The sequence below is a fragment of the Chrysemys picta genome, chromosome 1 (assembly GCF_011386835.1).
Source record: "Chrysemys picta bellii isolate R12L10 chromosome 1, ASM1138683v2, whole genome shotgun sequence".
Lineage (NCBI taxonomy): Eukaryota > Metazoa > Chordata > Testudines > Emydidae > Chrysemys > Chrysemys picta.
In genome coordinates this window covers 15,817,640-15,838,231 of record NC_088791.1, presented here as the reverse complement: position 1 = coordinate 15,838,231, position 20,592 = coordinate 15,817,640, and the positions used below count along the sequence as shown (strand labels likewise).

At 40.5% G+C, this 20,592-nt stretch overlaps 1 protein-coding gene across 18 annotated transcripts in view; it reads left to right on the top strand.

Moving 5' to 3' along the window:
* The window catches only part of UPF2 (UPF2 regulator of nonsense mediated mRNA decay), a 124,099-nt gene that overhangs the window by 45,988 nt on the left and 57,519 nt on the right, over window positions 1–20,592 (top strand). For 14 of the 18 annotated variants that reach the window (XM_065598734.1, XM_065598692.1, XM_065598584.1 and 11 more), the window contains 5 exons: window positions 1,933–2,041; window positions 3,708–3,821; window positions 5,313–5,429; window positions 18,082–18,267; window positions 20,303–20,506. In XM_065598734.1, the coding sequence (XP_065454806.1) occupies window positions 1,933–2,041; window positions 3,708–3,821; window positions 5,313–5,429; window positions 18,082–18,267; window positions 20,303–20,506 (730 nt within the window). The remainder of the gene's footprint in view (window positions 1–1,932; window positions 2,042–3,707; window positions 3,822–5,312; window positions 5,430–18,081; window positions 18,268–20,302; window positions 20,507–20,592) is intronic. The other 4 variants (XM_065598897.1, XM_065598867.1, XM_065598833.1 and 1 more) reach the window with 1 other exon arrangement.

Below are 20,592 nucleotides of genomic sequence, written 5' to 3'. Positions count from 1 at the left end.
TATGGTATTAATTAGCTGTGCCTAGTATCCTTGACTACCTATCCCAGTAAGCTTTTAAAATGTAAATAGTAGTTAGGTTATTGGTTAACAAGAGGGAGAATAAAAGCCATTAAGCACTTAACTGAAATGTTTGTAATGTTTCACTGGGGTTTCTATGCATCATTTAGAGTCAGCTTGGCTTTCTGAGGTGTAGAGTGCTGTGTAACTTACTGCGCAGTTGAGCAGAAAATTTAAATGGGCAAGCTCCTGTCTCCTCTATGTGGATGTTAAAGATTTCATAACTCTTAAAGATTTTCCTGGGAGACATTGTGCATTGTTTCTCCTCCGCCCCTCGTTGTGCGATGTGTGCTGTGTACCCTTGTTTTCTGTCTGGCTGCTTCCCCCTAATCCAGAAATAGTTGAACTTTAGTGGTGACATGATTCCTGTAGGTGTTTAATTTGTAAAGTACTTCCTTTGGGGGAGAGATGCTACATAAATGTAAATTTAGTTTTAAATGGCATAATTACCTTATTTTTTAAGGCCTCAGTACTTCAGTGTTCTGAACACTCTGGCCACAGTTTAGTAAAACATATAAGCATGTGCTTAAATGTTTTGCAGGATCAGGGCCAAAGTGATCAGCACCTTGCAGATTGAGCCTTCCATGTGTGTTGATTTTAAAAACACTTAAACTACTTAACATCTTAAAATAACACATTTTAAAACTGAATCTAATAAGTGTTTCTCTTCAGTTCTAGTAGTATAGGAGAACCAGCCTTCTTACAGTGCAGTCCTGAAAAACTATCAGTTTTGTGTTCACGATTGCTCACCTCTCTTGTCTGTAAATGATTTTAAGGCAGCTTCTCTTCTTTACTGCTACTCTATAGAACTGGACTTGTTCTAGAGGTTCAGCTCCTAATATATCTTAAAATTGTTTGGCATAAGGGGAAGATATTTTTTTGTTTTTTGAAGTTGCTCTTCATAGTTTTGTGATTCCCAGGTTCTCTGGTTTCCAAAGCTTACCTTTGCAGGTGGGACTATATGACTGAATAGATCATCTGTTTTTTCAAAAGGGTTTACAGGAACTTGTTAAACTTTTAGAAACAGATCAAGTGGTGAGCTTAGTGTTTCAAAGTGAAAGGAACAAGGAGAAAAGAAAGCTCAATCAAAATATAAACAGTGCACTAAAACAACTAAAAAGTGAAAAGATGGGGAGAAAATAGTGACAGCAACACATGAGAATGGTAATGAGGGGATGTAGTCAAGGAAAACTTACAGGGAAATAAGGTAGAGTTTTTAACAATTTGTAAAATAAATGCTTATATACTGAGACTGAAAAAAGGTGAATTTCTGCTACATTATTTTAGCTTTTTTTTCCCCCCACAACTGGTTACAGTATATGAATGACTGCCTTCTCTGGAGCTTTCTTTTAATTAGTAGCCCTGTTACAGCTGTTCAAATGTTAGTTTGCTTAACAGTATAGGATTTTTTGTCTCCGGTATGTTTGCTCTCTTAATGCATATTTCTGGTTACCTATGGGAGTTGTCTGCACTCCTGCAGGAAATGTTATCATTTAGAACACTGACAGGCTTCTTAATTGCCTTGTGAATTTCTCTTGCATATAGAAATTCATGAAGGATTGCAGTACATATTACTATAGAAGCTCTGCTCAGCGTTCCATAGTTTAAGGTTGAGTTGAGTTTTGCACTTAAAGCAGGAATATCTAAAGGAAATCAAATATAGTAATAGGAAATAGCAATATAACTAGTAAAACTATAAGCCAATACACTGTATATGTAACTATACATATATGCCCATAGTCATGCATTGTCTTATCCACACACAAATTGGTAGTTGTATGTATATCTGTGGGCATAAATACATTTTTATATAACTTGAATCAGATCTGTGCTTTGTCCTCTCATCTTATACATGTGTGTAACTTTTGTTTACAGGTTGGATTTGCTACCATTTTATGCAAGGCTGGTTGCCACATTGCATCCCTGTATGTCTGATGTAGCAGAGGATCTTTGTTCCATGCTGAAAGGGGATTTCAGATTTCATGTATGTTTGGTTTGTTTTACTGCATACAGATTAAGAAATCTGATATACCATCTTTTGAAAAAAAAATGCTTGTTATAAGTTATATTATTTTCACTAAAGCAAATGCTGACTCAAACATAACAGAATAGTCAGGTAGCTCAGAAGTCTTATTTTCTAATTATATTGCTTTGTTGGATTCATTTGTACATTGAATAACCTTTTTGTCAGACTGCATGTCATTTATTTATACACGTTCATATAGTGTCTTCTTCAAGCTCCAATGTTAAACCACAATTAAACTTAGTTCAGATGGTAGCATGACTTAGAAATTACATAAAAGTTAAGGCAGAAGCTGCAAAAACTAGAAATAATGTTATAGAATAGAATTTATAGTTCACAGTTAAAATTGACATTGACCTGTATTAATAGCAGTTTGTTTGTTTACAAAAAGATGTCTGCTATATATTGTGCTTTCAGTCCTACTACATCCATCTTGGAAAATGTCAAGAAAGATAAATATTGGAATGTAAGAAGGTTAGAAATCTGAAAACATAGTTCTTCACAGTTATTTTTCAGTCTTGTTTCCTGCCCTGTATTTAAATTTGATTATAAAATTATGATGGACAACTGCTATTTTTTCAATGTTTCCCCCTGAACTTTATTATGGATCTCTCAAAATCTGTTTTTTCTAGTGGCATCAGTTAACAGAACAAATACATGGATTATTTAAATGTATAGTTTTTTAAAATTAATTTAAGTTAATTATTGTTTATGCTAAAGCCAAAGCATCAGTTTGAGTGTAGGGAGAATTCCATTATTTGCATTTTATTAAATAATATTTTGATTAGTGTCCATCAGTACATTTTAAAAATTTCTTTTAATGAAACGGACATCACTTTGGTTAAGACAGTCCTGTTAACTCTCCCAATTTGGTTTGAAGACTCCTGATTTTGGCTGCTTCCTTCAGAACACTAACTATAGACTCCACCTATAACATGCTACAGTGATATTGGGCAGGGTGATGTAGAGTGTCACACTAGCCATGTTTCTAAGGCTAGGTCTACACTACCCGCCTGAATCGGCGGGTAGAAATCGACCTCTCGGGAATCGACGGGACGCGACAATCGATCCCCTAATCGACGCTCTTACTCCACCAGCGGAGGTGGGAATAAGCGCCGTCGACAGGAAGCCGCGGAGGTCGATTTTGCCGCGGTCCTCACAGGGGGGTAAGTCGGCTGCGATATGTCGAATTCAGCTACGCTATTCACGTAGCTGAATTTGCGTATCTTAAATCGACTCCCCCCTGTAGTGTAGATGTAGCCTAAGGCTATCAGTATTTTGGGGGACCATGTTCTAGGTAGGAAGGAAGTTCAGAGATGGAGACATTGAAGAGCCAGAGCAGAGATGATGGGAGGCGGGGGCGGGAAGAGGGGGAAGTTGTAGTGTTAGCCAAATCAGGGGAATGGGGGAAGTTTGAGTGGAGTAGCCAAATTAGAGGGGGAAGGTGGGGAGCCAGAGATTGGTGAAGACATAGTCGGGGGGGGAATCAGACTGGAAATTTCCAACTTTCTGAACTCTCAGCCTTAACAAGTATGCTAAATGAAAGGAAATATATTAGAAATACATAAAAGGTACATATTTCTGAGACCCTAAAATTAAATGCATATATATTTCCCTCTTTATTTAGGTGAGAAAAAAGGACCAGATCAATATTGAAACAAAAAATAAAACTGTGAGATTTATTGGAGAGCTTGCCAAGTTCAAGATGTTCTCCAAAAATGACACCCTGCATTGTTTAAAGGTTAGTGTTGGTGAGACATGTAGTTAGAAAAGTACAGTACTTGTTTGTAATGCATAAGATCATCTTCCCACTCCCATCCTCCATTTTTCTATTGTTAAAGATTTTGTTGTTGTGTTGCATAAAATATTGGAACCTTGATTTTCTTGTTACTTTTGGTTTAAAAAAAAAAGTTTGTTTTACAGTCACTTTAGAAACATCCCTGGAGTGTTCTAATCTCCCATAGTAAAAAATCTATTACAATATACTTCCCTATTGGGATATGAGAAAATGACTTGCTGCTAATTGTTTTTCTCGGAAGGTAGTTGTAAGCAATCCCTAATCATCCATCCAAACTTCCTTGCAGAGCTGGAAATGAGCTTTTTGTTATTACTTTAACAATAAGGAGTCTGGTGGCACCTTAAAGACTAACAGATTTATTTGGGCATAAGCTTTCGTGGATAAAAACCTCACTTCTTCAGATGCATAGAGTGCATCTATGCATCTGAAGAAGTGGTTTTTATCCACGAAAGCTTATGCCCAAATAAATCTGTTAGTCTTTAAGGTGCCACCAGACTCCTTATTGTTTTTGTAGATACACGGCTACCCCCGATACTTGTTATTACTTTGTTTCTTATTATTTCTCCAATAAAAAGGAAACTTTTCAGTGACTATAAAAGAGAGGCTGATATGCCACCTCAGTAGGCAGGCATGTACCATTTATTGAGGAAGAAGTAAATCATCTCAGAACATTGAGCTCCAGCTGTTTAGTCCCAGATTCCTATGTGGTATTAAGGTTAAGTCTGACTGTTTATCTTCTCTTCACAATTGATTTTAACTCAGATTTTTAAAATAAAATAAGATGTTTATAATAGGACATTGTAGATAAATATGTTTTCAAGTAGCTTCCGGTGGTGGTGGTGGTAATTTTTAGATCTAGTTAGTTACTAAAACTGAATTTTAAAAATCAGATAAACTAATCATTTATGCAGTTTCTCTAGTAGCTGGTGAGTATCTGGATAGTACTATAAAATGCGAAGTCCTATTCTTTGTATCTGTTGCTCAACTTGAACAATAAAACTAGATTAGTTAATTTCACTTTTGGTTAATCATGTGCTTGTACAATATTAAGTGTTGGTTTTCCAATCTAGCAAAGCAAATTTTAAAGCAGGTATGAATTATTTTTAAAAAGTGTGCATTATCATTTTTTTAAAAGTTATGAGTTTTCTATAGTAGGTTTTGTAAACAGCCTATTTTTTAAATGTAGAAATCCTGTATTTGGAACCTAAACCACCACTTTACACAATATTACTTTCTTATTAAAAGGAAGTTTCATAATGAAATGGCATGAGAACCATGCCAGTATCTTATCACTCAAATTGAGATGAAATATCATTTCCATTTTTTAAAACAGTTTCAATAATAATTGTCTAGTTAATAAAATCATATTTATTAGTGTTCTTATGAGTGGAAAAAGAGATTCAAAATGTGGTGACTGTGTGTATATTTACACAGATGCTTCTGTCAGACTTTTCTCATCACCATATTGAAATGGCATGTACTCTGCTGGAAACGTGTGGAAGATTCCTATTTAGATCACCAGAGTCTCACTTAAGAACAAGCGTTCTTTTGGTAAGATAAACTATAGCCATTTTGTGGTAGAAAATCCATGTACTGAATTCAACTGTCGTCATTATCTTTTCTTTGTTTTGCAGTTTTGTCATACAACCTGGCAATAATGGCCATAACGACCGTAACATCAACTAATGCAAACTTTAATTCGATTTTATCCCCTACTAAAATAACAGTTTATAAATAGTGTTCTTCATATAAAACACCACAAAAATCTTTAGAATTAATTTATTGTGATCTAAAGCAAAAAGGAAAGTTTTCCCATATGAAATTGCTTCCACAAGCTCCTACTTTTAGAACTGAGTGCTGAGCTGTTCAGACCTTGTACTCTTAAGCCTGGTCTACACTGCGGGGAGGCGATGGACCTAAGATACGCAACTTCAGCAACGAGAATAGCGTAGCTTAGGTCGACTTATCTCGCATCCTCACAGCGCGGGGTCAACTGCCGCTGCTCCCCCATCGACTCCGCTTCTGCCTTTCGCCGCGGTGGAGTACAGGAGTCGATGGCAGAGCGATCGGGGATCGATCACTACCTGCCAATCCGGTGGGTAGTGTAGACGTACCCTAAGAAGCAGTTAGAATCTTACCAAAGTCGCTTGACTGAAGATCTCTAGGATGCAGATTGTAGCTATAAAGTGAGAAATGCAGGCTCCATTTCCATTCTGTTATTTTTCCTGTGCGTCTGCTGTAGTTCTTTGTTGAACTGCTGTTGAAACATGTTTTCTTGGATAATTTTGGTTTTATGTATAGCTTAAAATTTAATTGCTGTTTAGAGCAATTCTAGGGCCCTACAAATTTTTATGCATCAGAGCAGAGACTAACTTTTAAAAGTAGATTTTAAATACTGTCTAGAAATCTTTGCAGCCCAGCACATGCTGTTTTTAGGACAGGACTTTTCTTTCAGAGATACTGGAATGTGTTTGTAGCTTACTCTTGAAGCCATAGTGGAGATAGACAAGTTTCTCAAACTTTAACACTGTTACATTAGTCTGACTCCTTTGGCACACAACAGTTCCACTTTAGTGTCTGTATCTTTTATGATGATGTGCTGACACAAACACTTAGCACTGCCCAGTGTTACAGTGTAGACCTCAATGCCTTTTTGACCTATACAACCTGGCTGTGTTTTCATATTTCATGTGCAAGGATGGTGGCTTTCTGAATATCATGTTTATTGGAGAACTCCAGTTACTTATAAATATCCTTGTGATTTACAGGAAAGACTTACAGAGAATTTAGTTTATTGGAAGAAAAGGGGATTGCATTTTAGTTAAAAGTGACAATACAGAGTCATGGGAAGAAGTCAGAGGATGAGACTGGAGGAATTAGAGTGAGTGGCCTGGGGAGCCAGTAGCTAGGAGTTGAGAAGTAGTTTGGAATAAGTTAGTTCAGAGTTCATTAACAAGGAGCGCAACTTGTTAATTGGAGTGGAAGAAGGTTGTGGAAGTGATGGTCTTATTTAATAGAGTAACAAAATCTGAACTCTTAAATTTAAGAGAAAAGGATTAATGAAGATTGTGAAAGAGGGAATTGCAGTTGTTGAAATGGATATACTTAAAGCATGAAAAGAGATGTCACCAGAGACAGTGTTGATGTGAGGACAAACGCTGGCAATGACCTAGAAATAGAGAGAGATTAACTTTTTTCTTCCATGTTTCTGGTCTGTAATTTTGAGTTCTAAGATGATGCCAAGATTTCAGGTCCGGAGAACAATTTTAAGGTCTGGTTAAAGAGACCAAATAACTAAGTTGAACATGATATAAAGAAAGATTCAATGACAAAAATTGTCTTTGAACAGTTTTTTTCCCAGCGTACCCTCTAGACATAGTTGGGATCCATCCTTCACAGAGAGCCTCCTGCTTTCAAGACTGTCCCTCAGGTTCTGGATGCCAAATCTCAGACACAAATTTGCTTTTAAAATGCTTTTTTACCTTTTTTTTTTTTTTTTTTTCTTTCTCCTTAGTCCATGGTGACTCATGTGTATTCAGTGTGTGGAAATCCTCAGTTAATTTGAAAGCTGGGATGTCTCAATGTCTTTCCATTAACTTTCATGGTCCACCATTGTCTCTTCCTGGCTGGACCAGGATCATTACTTGGAACTGGTTTTGTGTAAACACCTGGAGGTGCCTCTCCTTGCTGTGAGGTATAGTTGAAATTGTAGTACAGATTACGAACACAGTTTTCTGTATGCATAAATACATAGCTTCATAACCACAGTGTGTGTGTGTGTATATATATCTCATAATGACCAGCAAGTTCAGAACATTACAAACTTTTGTAAAAGATCTTACGTGATACACTTTTGTAGTATAATAATACTGTGTTACTGTTTGGTTCAGCTGTTCATTTCTGGGGTTTAAAACTTCTGTTCTCCCTTTGGGGTGTCTGTAGCTGATTATCACAGTGGGTAAACATAATTGTCAGTTGGGGTAAGCAGGTATTTGCTATATACCTGTATGTGATTCCAGTTCAAGCCCTGATCCATTAATTTAAAAAATAATGTATTTGCATAGTATGCTCAGTTTTCTGTATCTTATGCTCAGCAGTAAAATGTGTCCACTTCCCCAATCTGGTATATGTGCTTGGAAAACACAATGGGTCTTTTATCCTTTTAAAGACATTACTCTTGCTGTGTTGCATCACTTGTAGTTAGTACAAGTTTACAAGTCAAGATAAATAAAATACACCTTTTGCCCAAGGTTCTTTCTTGATTGCTCACTTTTGGTCTTGTCTGTGCTACAAAAATTCCCCATTGTTAGCTGTTCCCACTGGTAACACATGCTGTATCAGTACTAAATGTGGTTTCACTGTAAGCATTGTCAAGGACAACCCATGTTCACCATTTCAGAAACCGTGGTTAAAATCTGCTCAGAATTGCAGGTGAGTAATTTTCCCTTGTTATACACAGGGGGGCCTTGATGTGGGAAGTTGCAGATGGCAGAGAAGCATTTGAAACATCTCATGAATTGGAAATATAGCAGATTAAGTAGATGTAGCCACTACAAGCTCTAGTACTGCCTTACAGTAAACACACAAATCCAATTTTTTACTTAAATAGTATTATACAAATTGGATTGTAGGCTTATGTTAGCAGTAAAGGTGAACTGTGAAAAGGATTACTATCAGAGCAAATAATTTGGGGCCACCCCAAGGGAAAATCTAATCGGGTTTAAAGCCTTTCTTAGCAGTATCTAATATGTAGAATTGTGGCCTCTTGAGTTCTGATGGATATTTTTTAGCCTTAAGCTTTTCCTGCTGAGCATAAATTTTGTAATAAGGTCTCCAACTAGCTGTGTCTTACAATAATTGGCAGTCACACTGCAGCTAACTGGATCATTTCCTGCCAATCACATGCAAGGATCCAGATGGAAAATTGAAATGAGAGCAAATTCTTGGAAATCATAGGACTAGATCAGGGGTCGGCAACGTTTGGCACGCGGCTCGCCAGGGTAAGCACCCTGGCGGGCCGGGCCAGTTTATTTCCCTGCTGATGCGGCAGGTTCGGCCGATCGCGGCCCCCACTGGCCGCGGTTCGCCGTCCCGGGCCAATGGGGGCAGCAAGAAGCGGCGCGGGCGAGGGATGTGTTGGCCTCAGTTTCCCGCCGCCTCCATTGGCCCGGGAGAGCGAACCGCAACCAGTGGGGGCCGCGATCGGCCGAACCTGCCGCGTCAGTAGGTAAATAAACTGGCCCGGCCCGCGAGGGTGCTTAACCTGGCGAGCTGCATGCTGAACGTTGCCGACCCCTGGACTAGATTAAAAAAAATCTGAGTAGTGATAATGTAACCCACATACCTCCTGGGTGTGGTGTTCTGTCCCATCTAGTGGCAGCGAGACCACTTAGAGAGAGTTAAATTAGTCTGTTCTACAGCCTTAGCTTTTAGCTCATGCTGTGGAGGCTCATGCGCTAAACTCCAGAGGTCAATCCTGCCGGCCGATGAGCGGGGTCTGTCGGCGTTACAATAAGATAATTTTTTCTTTCCCGGGGGAATGTTTTGAGTCCTAAAAATCCTTTTTCTTTACTTTCACTCCCTTCCAAGGCTCTGTGTCACAGTGACCAGCAGAAGAAGTCCGGAAAAGATTTGATTAGAATTGCCCACTAATGGGCCATGGGATCGTTAAAGAGGGTACTATAGGACATGGGATTGGCAGGTCAAGGCTTGAGATCTAAACTTGTTTCTCATGTAGTAGCTCGTTCTGGGCTCAGCTGACATTGTGGAGCTATCTCTGGAGATGAAATATTGTTGAGTCTCATCTTATGGCAAAGGAGTAACAAAAATGCAAAAATAAGTAAAAACTGCCTTTGATATATATTCGTTGTGTTTGTTGTGTTCTCTCATAGTATGATGTCTGTTTTGTAGCTCATTCATGTCATAATTGTACTTGCCTTCACATCAAAGTCTAGACAATCCTTTGGGTTGATGTGCAAGAAAATGTCTGATTTCAAAGTGGAAGAAAATCGAATGTCCATTTGATTACATTATTTTATATTTTACATAAAGAAATTCCTCAAGTATCCATCTGAACTCAATTTTTTTTAATCCGGATAAATCCCTAACTGCCACTTTCTGCTTCTTGTAGAGCTGCTAGGGGCTTGTATTATTAGCAGGACTACTATACGTTATTTTACAGATTGAGATGAGTTTTCATAAAGGAGGAAACTTTAAAAATGAGAACATTTTATATCACGATATATGCTTGGGCTGGTATTTTCTATGTTTTTTCTGTATTAGGGAGGATTATTTGTATTAAGCTTTGGTCTCAGCATGGTATCTCCTTCTGATGTGAAGAGCAACGCAAGTTATTTCCATAGCAACAAATTCTATGATTTAGTATTTTGGGCTGTGAAGAAAACAAACTCTTTTTTTATTAAATGCACACACCTCTGGTAATGAATAACATGCTAAGAAAAAAATAAATCCACATGTTGTACCTTTCTGATCTTGTTTTTCAGTAAGAAATATTAGAAATTTGTCTCCTGATAATCATGGTTTTGAAGAAAAGGTCTTTAGTTATTGTACAGTCATAATACTTTATCTTCTATGTCCCCTTCTAGCCTTAGTGATATCCAGGTGTTATAAAAACACCTCTGAATTAAACTATATAGTGCCTCTGGGGGGTAGGTGAGTCAGTTACCTATTTACAGATAGGGAAACTGTCTGGCCCAGAGGGGGAATTTTACTTGCAGTAATTCAGGAAGTCTGACAGAGCCAGGAATAGAACACAGATCTTCTAACTCATCCTGTACTTTAGCAACTAGACTTGCTTCTTTTCTAATTGTTATTTATACAGCACCAAAAGCATGTTAGGCACTTATATATGTTAGGCACTTATACACAGTCCTTGATCGAAGAAGTTTGTAACTTAATTTTAAATGTGATACAAAAAGTGAGTGCAACAAAGTGGGGCGGAGATGGTGAAGGAAAGAAGAAAGGAAAGATCATGGCTATAATATTATTACATGATTTCATAGGCTTATTATGATGCTGATCCAGCAAAGGACTTAAACGTATGCTTAATTTTAAGCACATGAATAGTCCTAGAGAGGTCAATGGGATTAATCACGTGTTCGATGTTTAACATATGCTTAAATGCTTTGTTTGCCCTTTATTACTCCTGGGCAGGAGCACTGTCAGCTTTTCCGCCGCTCTAGGCGGCGGAAAGTCCCGCCCCAAAAGGCCGCCCCCCCACAGAGGCAGCGGAAGGTCCCGCCGCCGAAATACCGTCGCGGTCGCTGCCCCCCAAATTGTAGCGCCCTAGGCGACTGCCTAGGTCGCCTAATGGGTTGCACCGGCCCTGCTTCTGGGGGAATTCTGTGCTACTGCGCAATGCAGAATTTTGCTGATATTAACGTGTGCACAAAATTTCATTTCCCCCACTAAAATGGGCTGCAGTGCTGCTAGCCACCACTAGGGGCCACTGGACTCGGCAGAGCCCAGCTTGCACATAGAAGACAGTGCTGGGGAGAGGGAGAGGGTTCCTGGCAGCTGCAGTTTCCAGCGTTCCCTGAGGAAAGGAGGGCAGCATGCAGGAAACTCTTTGCAAGCCTGAGACATCAGGCTATTTTTCCCTCTTGGATCCCTCGGCTCTGGGAGGGGGACGGGCGTCTGGGCAAGGAGGGGCCCGCAGCTGGGCTCTGAGGAGAAGAGGGTTCGGGTGTATTGGCTGGGGTGGGGCCTCAGGTGGGCTCTGGGGGGGACGGGTTGTGAGTGTCTGGTCCCCTGGCTGGGCTCTGGGGGAGAGAGGAGGGGACAGAGAAATAGGAACTAGGTTATCATAGTAGTTTCTTTAACTCTCTACACCCAGGGGAATTTTTGTGTGTGTCTTTATTGTTAGACATACTTGCTGACAGGTATTTTGAAATAAATTGCCAAAATAATCGACACTGGCATGATTATATAGTGTTATTTTAACAAATAAAAATGTCAGAATTTTAAGATATTGTGTGCAGAATTTTTAATTTTTTGGTGCAGAATACCCCCAGGAGTACTTTATGCACATCCTTTGATGGTACCACTGTTCTATTTTTTAAATTTAGTTGGCGCTTCAGGTTTTTCATTTTGAAGGCTCCTTTGTAACATTAATTCTTATTTTACTCCTCCATTGTAAGTAGGCATTGTCAGCATTTTACTCTTGGAAAAACAGACAGGGATGTCCACAGAGGAAGTGTCGGAGCTGAAATCAGAGTTCAGGAGCTCCTGATTCCCAGATCTGTGCTCTTATCTTACTCCTCTCTAAAAATGGATCTATATCGTGCATATATGTAAAGAGACATCTCAGCTGATATAAAATACTCCTATAGCTCTAGCACAGACACCAATATTCCTGTTCTTTGGTATCTGTCTTATTGTTGGTATGTTTTGTAATTTGGGTAGTTTTTCCCATCGTCCCTTCTAAAATAACCCCCAAATCTATAGCATCAGGACCCCTGGAGAATTTCAAAAAATTATAGCTCAGTGAGCTAGTACTAAACCATTTTAAAAGGACTACAGGACTTGCTGTATTAATTCAAAAAGGAACAGTCTTTTTAGTCTTTGCAGTGCAGCAGTGAACTTTCTACTTTCATTGATACTGACGATGATGAGTATTTTTAAGTCGCCGACATGTTTGTTTTTCTGTACTGCTGCCTATCTTAGGTTTTGCTATGTAAAAAGAGAGAGATTGAAACAAAGGCATTTACAGAAAGGAATATATTTAATAACAAGTCTGAGAGCACCAAGGGGTCTGAAAACCACCTTCTTCTTCGAGTAGTGGGTGTTCGCGCCCCCTGCACCTCAGATCAGAGATTTTAGGTAGTAGGGTCTGTTTGGCCTGCATGTGCTTTCCCCATCTCACACCCTGCATTGGGGCTAGATAGTGCTGGGTGAGCAAACCACCCCCTCAGTTCCTTCTCAACCGCCTCAGCCTGTGATGGAGCCTCAGCAGGATCCACATTGATAATATCTCACTTACATCTTACTTTCTGGTTCGAGTTAGTGTTAGTTCATAGAGTTTCCATTAGTTAGTGTTACTACTCCCTTTTTTCCTTTTTTTTTCCTGAACCTCCTCCCCCGATACACAACCTCTTTTTTTTTTCTCCCTCTTGTTATTAGAATAGCTAACTCACTGTCCTTGGTTATTTTTCCTTGTCTCTTCCCTTTGGGGAAGTGAAACCCGGACAGAGCATGCCTGGCTCTCCCAGGTTTAAATGTTGCCTCTCCTGCTGTGAAGCAATCCTGATCAGTGATGGGCATTCCCACCACATTCACCGCTTCGGGGAGTCACACATGCCTCAGAGGTGTACTTTCTGCCTTAAATTAAAATTAAGAGCCGGAAAGAACCTTGAGCTAAAACTCCAGCTACTAATGGTAGAAAGTTCACTCTGACCAGCCTCTGATCCTGGCCCAGGAACCCGCCATACAATGGTCCCTGATTAGGCTGATTCTATTGACTTCCTTGGCTCAACACTCTCCAGCGGCTTCGAAGATTAAATCTTTGAATTCCTCTCAAAAAGTGGGCTACAAATTCTCTGGGTAGAGAAGCTGCTGCAAAGAGACAATCCCCGACAAGGGGCACCAACTGATCTCCGACTCGGCACCCACAAGGCTGCTGGGTCCTCAGGTACAGGTATGGCCACCAAATCTAAAGACCCCAAAGGTTCAGGCTCCAGAAGATTGGTACCATCGAGTGAATGGAGTGGTAGAGAGAAAACTAGTTCCTCTAAATCGGTAACGACAGAGTACTGTAGGGCTTGGGTACCAAGTATTTTGGCTCTGCAAAAGACCAGATCAACACCTTCTAGTCATTCGTCGGAGCACAGGAGACCTCCAGTACCATTGGCTCCTTCTATATTGGCTACTTCCGCTCATCTTACCTCAACGGTACTGCCCACCATTCCAGTACAGCAGGAATTCTGATTTTCTTGGGACTTGCTGGTTTAAGAAACGCCTGAATTGCCCTTGCTTGTCACCGACAGGTTCTAAGTACCAATCCCATCTCACTTTCCTGGCATGCGTGCTGTACTGATGGAGTCTCCCTCAGCATCCATAACTGCTCCACCTCTGCTGGAGGAGGAGGAGGAGGACGACGACGACAGTTTCTCTTCAGTCTCTGTTGAAGGCTCTCCATTCTATTACCAGGGACCAAGCCAACCAGAAACCTCTGCAGAACCAGCTTACTGCAACTAGAGACACGGCCCACCATGTTGGTATGGTTGATTTTGTATCCCTGCCCATCCTGGATAATAGCTATTGATGGACCTATCCTCCATGAACTTATCTAGTTCTTTTTTGAACCCTGTTATAGTCTTGGCCTTCACAACATCCTCTCGCAAAGAGTTCCACAGGTTGACTCCACATTGTATGAAGAAGTACTTCCTTTTGTTTGTTTTAAACCTGCTGCATATTAATTTCATTTGGTGACCCCTAGTTCTTGTGTAATAACACTTCCTTATTTACTTTCTCCACACCAGTCATGATTTTATAGACCTCTATCATATCGCCCCTTAGTCGTCTCTTTTCCAAGCTGAAAAGTCCCATTAATCTCTCCTTATACAGAAGCTGTTCCATACCCCTCATCATTTTTGTTGCCTTTTTCTGAACCCTTTCCAATTCCAGTATATCTTTTTTGAGATGAGATGACCACATCTGCACACAGCAATCAAGATGTGGGCATACCATGGATTTATATAGAGGCAATATATTTTTTTCGTCTTATTATCTATCCCTTTCCTAATGATTCCCAACATTCTGTTCGCTTTTTTGATTGCCATTGCACATTGAGTGGATGTTTCCAGAGAACTAGTCACAATGACTCCAAGATCTTTTTCTTGAGTGGTAACAGCTAATTAGACCCCATCATTTTATATTTATAGTTGAGATTGTTTTTACTTTGCATTTCTCAACATTGAATTTCATCTGCCATTTTGTTGCCTAGTCACCCAGTTTAGTGAGATCCCTTTGTGACTCTTTGCAGTCTGATTTGGACTTAACTATCTTGAGTAGTTTTGTATCCTCTGCAGATTTTGCCACTTCACTGTTTCACCCTTTTTCCAGATCATTTATGGATACGTTGAACAGTACTGGTCCCAGTACAGACCCCTGGGGGACACCACTATTTACTTCTCTCCATTCTGAAAACTGACCATTTATTCCTACCCTTTGTTTCCTATCTTTTAACCAGTTACTGATCCATGAGAGGACCTTCCCTCTTATCCCATAACCGCTTACTTTGCTTAAGAACCTTTGGTGAGGGACCTTGTCAAAGGCTTTCTGAAAGTCTAAGCTCAGTATATCCACTGGTTCACCCCGTCCAGTCTAAGCTCAATATATCCACTGGTTCACCCCATCAAGGGCACGAGTAACCTCTTCCCACAAATCAGGTGACCTGTACTGACATGGGACCTCAACTTTGTCCTCAGGTGTCTAACCAGATCCCCCCCCTTTGAACCCATGACCACCTCCTCACTTCTACACCTCTCTAGGAAAACTACATTTCTAGTAGCCATTACTTCTGCTCGAAGTGTGGGAGAGATAGGGGCTCTAATGAGTTACCCTCATCCCTTACAGTCTTTTTCAAAGACAAGGTTACACTATGACCACACCCAAGGTGTAAGGGTGTGGACTCACCCCTGTGGCGCCTCCTGCTGGTCGATCTCAGGACTTAGCTCGTCCAAGCTCCGGAGCACCCTCTGCAGGCTGGTGATACACTTTACCTCATTCTGGCCCCTGTGTCCCTCCCAGGACCCGGTGCCCCATTATCTGGGGTGCTGCCTCCTGGCAGTAAACCCACACTTCTGGGTCTCCCCCTCCCAGGGGAACCCCCACCCACTATCCCCACTTTGCCTCAGTCTTGGCTACTGCCAGTCATCACTTAGCCCCTGTTCACTGGGGCAGACTGCAGTGTATCAGCCACTCAGCACAGGCAAAGGTGTTTGGACTTGCTGCCTCTGCCTACCCGTGGGCTGCCCCGTGCAACCCAGTACCTAATAGGCCTTACCAGGCCTGCAGTCTGGGGCTTTCCTAGGCCAGAGCTCCCCAGCTCCCTTGGCCTTTCCCCCAGCCCTGCTCTACCGTAGGTACACGTGTACGCTCCCTAGCAGCCAGGCCCTTCTCCCTCTAAAGGCAGAGAGAGAGTGCTGAGCTCCTGGCTCCCAGCCTTTTTATACAGGCCAGCTGTGGCCTGATTGGGGTGTGGCCCAGCTGCAGCCGCCTCCCCAATCAGCCCAGCTTTTAGAGCTGCAGCCCTCTCCAGGGCTGATTTCAAGCCCTTCAGGGCAGGAGCGGGTGTCCACCCCGCTACACAAGGTTTCTACTGAAAATATCTTTGCACTTCCATATAAACTGGATTATCCACTTCCCAATCTTCTTTCTGAAACCACACTGGGACAAAAGGAAGGCAACATTACACACGCTCAGTGTCAGGAGATCATTAGCCTTATATTTAGATAGACTAAGCCCTTCAAGGAGTCTCCCAGACGATTTCTCTCTATTGCGGACAGATCTAAGGGATCCTCAATCTCTTAAAAAAGACGGTCTAGATGGATATTGGGCTGCATTACCTATTGCTCTCATGATCTTCAACCTCCTTCTAGACTTTTCTGATTAGCAGGGCAAGACTACAGTGAAAAAATATAAACTATTCTTCTCTTTGACTAGACCACTTGGGCTTCACTAACAGCTTTTGTATGTGGGAATGAAAAAGTACTGGAAACCTGAGTTTTGATGATAGCTAGATTTGATGCTCTAGGTTACTATGCATAGGAAAGCTAAGATTTGGATACATCCTTAAATGGTGTGATCGATTCCTATTTGGTTTCTTAATACATAATCATCCAAAGTTAGGTGATACCTTTAGGCCCTAGTCATGTACTGTGGTATTCTGTTTGCGATCTAGTATCTTGTCATCCCAAAATCTAGCTGCCAACACTGGAGTATACAATGGGAAATATAAATACCAGAGGTTATACCACTGAAAGTAAATATGGAATCCCAGTGTAATTTTTGCTGATTCTCACCATGTTGTAAAAAGTGTGTAAGAAGTCTTTATTGATTGACTGTGCTAATTTAAATAATATTTCAACTCATTTTTTATTTGTATTACTGTAGTACCTAGGGGCCTTAATCATAGACCGGGGCCCCATTGTGCTAATCACTGTACAATCACAGGATTTATGTTTAGTAACTGAAAAGCTTATTAAGTAGAATCATAATATGAATAAATAGGAGCTTTATAAGTTTCACTAAGATAAAACTTAAATGTCTCTTAAATCCTCTTCATATGATCCTTAGAGAAACAGATGAAAATTAAATGAGCTTTACGATGGTCATGCGGAATGAACTACTTAATTTCAAGCTTTCACCTGAGTTTTTAAGATGACTGCAAAAAAAATTGTCATAGTCATAGAGTTTAAGGGACCACTGATCATCTAGTCTGACCTCCAGTATATCATAGGCCACCACCATCACCCAGGACTTGCACACTAAACCCAATAACGGAAATGAGTCCAAAGTAAATGAGGCCCACAGGAAACTAGACTTACGTGCGACTAGGAGGGACTGAGGTTCACCAGTGCTTAAGGGCCCTCCAATGGCAGGGAAATTATTGAATTAGAAATACTCAGATAGTCCTGGCATGTGACCCATGCCCACACGCTATAGAGGAAGGCGAAAAACCCCCAAGGTCATTGCCAGTCTGACCTAGGAGCAAATTCCTTTTTGACCCCACGTATGGCGATGAGTTAGATCCTGAGAGTGTGAGCAAGAACCAGCCAGCCAAGCCCCTGAGAGTGCAAGAATGCTTGGTGCCACCTGAAAGTCCTAGCCCACCCAGCCCCATGTCCCATCTCCAGTTTTGGCCGTCCCTGATGCTTCTGAGGAAGGAGATTTTAAAAACCTTCCAGAATACATTGCAGGGAAAACAATCTCTTCCTGACCTCTCCCAGTTGCCAGCCGAAACCCTGAAGCATGAGCTTTAGGAACATAAGACGAAAACTGGAAATTAGCCCTTGGGCTGTTGAGTTCTGCCCCCAACCATCACAAGCAACATACTTTGTAATTTATTTCTCTGCACTCTGCCTCCAACCACCCATCAGTTACACTATGAAGACTTTTGGCATGAGGGAAATTTAATAGCTTAATGAGAAACATTTTTCACATAAGTTTTATTTGTTTCTAGGAACAAATGATGAGAAAGAAACAAGCCATGCATCTCGACGCACGGTATGTCACAATGGTGGAGAATGCGTACTACTACTGTAATCCCCCTCCTGCTGAAAAAACTGTGAGGAAGAAACGCCCACCTCTGCAGGAGTATATTCGTAAGCTTCTTTACAAGGATCTCTCCAAGGTCACCACTGAGAAGGTGAATCCATGTGAAATCTTGATGTGGTAGATGGCAGTACTTGTGACATGACACAACTCTTCCTCTTAAATTATTTATTACAAGAACAATAATTATAGGTACTCATTTAGAACCTGAGAGTGAAAGGATGAGTCGTTGCTAGGAAAGAAGGCTTCTGCTTGACCCATATAAATGATTGAGGTTGAAAAGATGGGAAGAGGTTTTGAATTATCCAGATCTGACATATGTTTTGAAGGATCCAAGAAAGTTGGAACACAGCAAGTGTCTGAGGGCAGGGTTGAGATTAATGTTTAATACTCCCAGGAGAGGAGAAACTGCTTCTGGATCAGGATTATATTAGAGACAGGCACACTGTTTGAGCTATTAAAATCAGAGGCCATGTGCATGCTAACAAGGCAAGATATTTTAAGGTGAGTCAATGGGGATGTCCAGGTAGAGCTCCAGCCATGATTTTAGTCTTCCAGGAAGAGAAGAGGAGTAGGTCTGAGAATATACAAGTCCCAGAAAAGAACACTGTGGTTTCTCATCAAGTCACACTGGGTGGTGAGGCTCTCAAACTCTAAAGGTACACCAGTCTTATTCTAAGACGCGTGCAGGGAGAGTCTACAGTATCTCTGGGGTATAACCTTGGATGTCTGTTAGATCAGTGGTTCTCAACCTTTCCAGACTACTGTCCCCCTTTCAGGAGTCTGATTTATCTTGCGTACCCCCACATTTCACCTCACTTAAAAACTGCTTACAAAATCAGACCTAAAAATACAAGTGTCACAGCACACTATTACTGAACAATTGCTTACTTTCCCATTTTTACCATATCATTATAAACTCAGCTGGAATATACATATTGTACTTCCATTTCAGTGTATAGTATATAGAGCCATATAAATAAGTCATTATCTGTATGAAATTGTAGTTTGTATGGATTTTGCTAGTGCTTTTTATGTAGCCTGTTGTAAAACTAGGCAAATATCTAAATGAGTTGATGTAACCCCTGGAAGACCTCTGCGTACCCCAAGAGGTACTTGTACCCCTGGTTGAGAACCACTGTGTTAGACATCCAGTGCTGAGTGAATACGGTACCAAAGCATCTGGGAGAGGTGTTTCCATCCTGCACAGTGTTTGCATTAAGTCAGACCAAATGTATTCCATACCTTTTTATAAGTGGTCTAGGTTTCTGTCTCCCTTTATGCTTTTAATAGTACAAGGCAAAATAAATAACACCTGTACATAAATTAAGGATCAGATCCTTTGTTGGTGTAAATTGGTGGAGATTCGTTAGCAGCAGTGGAACTCCACCAGTTTATGCCAGTTGAGAATCTAACCCTAAAAGTTCAGGATATATTAGACTCCTTGTTTTTATTGTGTAGTCTTCACTTTCCACATTAAAACAATTTCTGTGCGTAGCTTAGATGTTAAGGTTCATGTTTGGTTTCAGATCAGCTTTACTTAAGTTGTGACTCTGTTTACTTTGTTCAAGAGAAGTGTAGAATTTTGTTTTAATCCTAGGTTATTTTCAGTGCCGTTCCAATATTATAGTGCTGCTCTTCTGAGTCCCGTTACAAGTATCTGCTAATTTCCATGGATTTTAGGAAAAAGGGGATAAAGTGCCAGCTTCACTGATGAAGTGGTGCTTCCTGCTATCTGAGCCTTTCAAAAGAAGATGGACTTGGGGTTTGTAGTGAGGTAGTTGTTCTAGACCTTTCTACTCCCGGTAACATGATTTCTTACTGGCTTCCTGAATGATTGAGAGCGCCTCGATAAATTACAAGCTGGAAAGGACCACCAGTCTTCTAATGGAGTAGGGTTTAGATTAGGTACGCATGGCTTGGGATATATAGCCATTAGATTTACTTCATTTGGGTAACACACAAATCCACTTCTGAATAAGTGAGGGTATTTCTTTAGAAAGAGGCCACAAATATTATTTGGGGGTGGCATTTGTAATGACTATAAGATATAACTGGTTCCATTTACACATAAATCCACCCAACTTTGCCTACTGAATTGTTAATTGTGTTTTACAAATCTTGTTTAGGTCCTGAGACAGATGCGCAAATTGCCCTGGCAGGATCCTGAAGTGAAAGATTATGTTATATGTTGTATGATCAACATCTGGAATGTGAAATACAATAGTATTCACTGTGTAGCTAACCTCTTAGCAGGGTTGGTACTTTACCAAGAGGATGTTGGAATTCATGTTGTGGATGGAGTGCTAGAGGATATCCGCCTAGGCATGGAGGTAACATATATACATATATATTATAAGTTCATTCACTTGTTTAACAGAAACATTAAAATAAAACCTTTCTAAATATAATTTAAAAA